The sequence below is a fragment of the Buceros rhinoceros genome, unplaced genomic scaffold (genome assembly GCF_000710305.1).
Source record: "Buceros rhinoceros silvestris isolate BGI_N320 unplaced genomic scaffold, ASM71030v1 scaffold19050, whole genome shotgun sequence".
In the NCBI taxonomy this organism is placed as follows: domain Eukaryota; kingdom Metazoa; phylum Chordata; class Aves; order Bucerotiformes; family Bucerotidae; genus Buceros; species Buceros rhinoceros.
Genome location: NW_010388093.1, coordinates 8,458 through 11,474, shown reverse-complemented (window position 1 = coordinate 11,474; position 3,017 = coordinate 8,458). Strand labels below are relative to the sequence as shown.

General features: G+C 41.0%; 1 protein-coding gene across 1 annotated transcript in view; it reads right to left on the bottom strand.

Annotated features, from left to right (window-relative positions):
• Positions 1-32: 32 nt before the first annotated feature.
• Positions 33-3,017, bottom strand: part of CCDC174 (coiled-coil domain containing 174) — a gene marked incomplete at both ends in the record, with an annotated part of 10,533 nt that continues 7,548 nt past the window's right edge. The window contains 3 exon segments of the mRNA XM_010144871.1: positions 33-81; positions 84-449; positions 2,111-2,245. Coding sequence (XP_010143173.1) covers positions 33-81; positions 84-449; positions 2,111-2,245 — 550 coding nt within the window.

Below are 3,017 nucleotides of genomic sequence, written 5' to 3'. Positions count from 1 at the left end.
CGCGGGCGGTGGCCCCCGGTGGGCTCCTTAGCCATAAGCCCGCATTGGCGGCGGCACACCACGAGCACCATAGCCGTAAGCCTGTGCTGCTGGTGGCATATCATCATCATCGCTGCTGTCATCCTCCGCTGATGATGCCACATCTTTAGCGTCACTGCCACAGGCCTCTGATGATGATGGCTCAGCTCGAACATTGCTGTTGTAAGCCTGTGCTGGTGGAGGCACCCCTTCAGCACTGCTGCCGTTGGCCTGCCCTGATGGCATCTGTTGGTTTTGTGCTGTCTCCGTTTCCGTTTTTTCAGAGGAGGTTTCAGGACTGTTCAAATTCTGACTTCTGTAATTATCATCTTTCTTTTGTCCCATAAAGTAATCAGAAGGTGGTGCAAATTCTGGATCTCGCTCATCTCTGATTTCTTCCTGTTTCTTTGACCATTGTCCAAACATCAATTCTGTTAGAAACAGGAAAAATGATAGATTGAATATAGATTTCATGGTCTGAAGATCAGTCAGAAAGGAGGGAAAACAAATGAACAAACAGAGAAGATTCAGTTGTGTAAAGCCATTGAAGTTACTTTTCCATCTAGTACTAGACTGCTGCCTAAGCTGACAGCCCACTTTCTTTAAAGCTCTGAGCATTAAAGATAACCGCCATCCTCTATATAACTCATCCTAGGCACTTGAAGGTTCTTCAACAATGTGATCGTGGGTCATGAAAAATGACTAATTAGTGAGGGGTGAATCAAAATACAAACAAATCAAAGCATTAAGAGGAGATGGGGATGATGAGATTATCTCTAGTGGGCACAGGTGAAACCCAGTAACTTCTTTATTTCAACAGAAGTGGTAGATAGTCTAGTTACTAGGACAGCTGCTGATCTATGATTAAGTTTTGAAGTCCTGCAGTGGAATGAGAGCTCGAGATCACCACACTTAAAAAGATATCTCCAAAACCTACTCTGAAGATGCGTCTCCAACCTGCTCTTTAAAACCAGTAAAATTCTTTTCAGTATTCATTTCTATCGAGACTTCTGTAAGAAATGAAGGAGAAAATTTTGATACTGAAGGGCCACCCATTTGTCTGAGGCAGCAAAAATAAAGCCCAAATCAGAGCAGGACTTCTTCTTTTGCTTTGGTAAAAATATAAAAAACATGAGATAGTAAGGAGGAAAGTATCCAAGAGAGTGAGGAATTTTGTTTATCCCTTCTTACAGTAATTTAAATGCTCGCGTTACATTTATGTTCAGTGAATCACAGTTATTTTAATTCCCATTTTAGATTAAGCTGCCTTCTACTTTCCGAATGTAGTATCTGTCGTGTAGTCCAGTGCTGCCTGGGTGTCAGTCACATACTAGGATTGCTCAGACAGAGGATAAAAAACAGTGTTGGGCAGGACAAAAATTTAACAGTTAGGACCTGAAAGTTTAGGGTTTTAATGGAACCACAAAGTTTCCTTTCACAGTGATGTTCACTAGCTGAACACAAAGAGACTGTGAAAAGTAAAAAGCTGGACATACCAGTATTGCACAGAAGAGGAACGCTGCTCTTACAGGAGTTCTAAAGGAGGTGGACATTTATGTGCTTTGCCTATTCCTTGTTTGCTTTTACTTAGAAGTCAGGCATCTGACTACAAGAATATGCATGAGCTTAGATTAATGGTGCAGAATGAGTTAATGGGTTTGGGAAGGATCTCAGAAAACAGCCATCACTTGATGCTGTGACAAGGAAGATGCTTCAAGATGGGAAATTGGCACTGAAGTGGTCTCTGCTTGCATCATTTTAGTACGATCACGTGCGCCATCACGTAGCACAAACTACAGAAATACATCTACAAAAGACCACACTGAAAGACAGTAACTCATTCTGTCAACCTCTCTGGATCATCCAGAAATGGAGTAACTCATATAGGAAAAACAAGAGATGGGGACATTGTAGCAGCTACTGGCACTACAGCACACCTTGTCCATCACTGCACTAGACACCAGACAGTCATCAATACAAATGGAAAGTATTTCATTGCTTCTCGGTCTTGCCATACTTGCACAAAACAGAATTGACAGTAGCAGCGTGCACACTGCTTCCAGACAACGTTTCTGAAGCTGCATTTCCTTACCTTTGCCTTTATCCCACTCTCGGACATAAGGCACGCCAGGCTTTGTATCTCTTCTCTCCTGGATGACTACCTCTACCTTTCGACTTGCTGCAGTAACTTTCGGAGCTTCCGGTTCTTCAGTAGCACCTTTCAACTCTATGTTACAGAAAGAGTTTTTGTTAGTAATGGGATAAAATCTGTATGAACCTCACAGGAGGAATAGGAAGCAGGGGTTATTTGCATTTATAGAGCTCATTCTAGTTATCTAACTTCATTCTCATAAAAATGCATCTGAGTGGGGAGATGATTGTTTTTTAATTATATTAGTTCAGAATAGATAATGGGTATGCCAGATAGTCAGGAAGCATAGTCAAGAGACACTTCATTAGTTTCCTAGTTATATCAAAAAGACTGCTGACAATCTATTGCCTAATAACTCTAAAAGGAATGTGCTGAGTCTTATACTGAAGCTGGAAAATTAGGTAAAAATAAGAACATTAGCATGTTATCTCCATTTCATTTATTGGAGAAAACAATTTGCATGCTCACTCTTCTGAACAGCAGAAACAGTTAGCAGTAGCACATTAGTGTTCTTTGTTTCCAGAACGCTTCACGGTTAATCACTGGCACAGAATTCTGACAGAGAGAAGTATTAGCTACATTTCACAGCAGGAGACACCCAGTACAAGTGCCTAGTAGTGTCAAAAGGGAGACAGCACAGAGATGGGATTGGAACTCAGTTCATCATCCTAAATCCTAGTCAGCTGCATGTCCAATTTACTGACTGCACTGGAACTGTCGGATTTTATATTACATGATATCAAAATTAACTTGTTACTACTCTTTATTTTACTTCATCTTAAAAAACCAAAAAGGCAGTTAAAGTATTAGCAGCTGTAACCTCAACCTGCATAATTGACTCACGTAA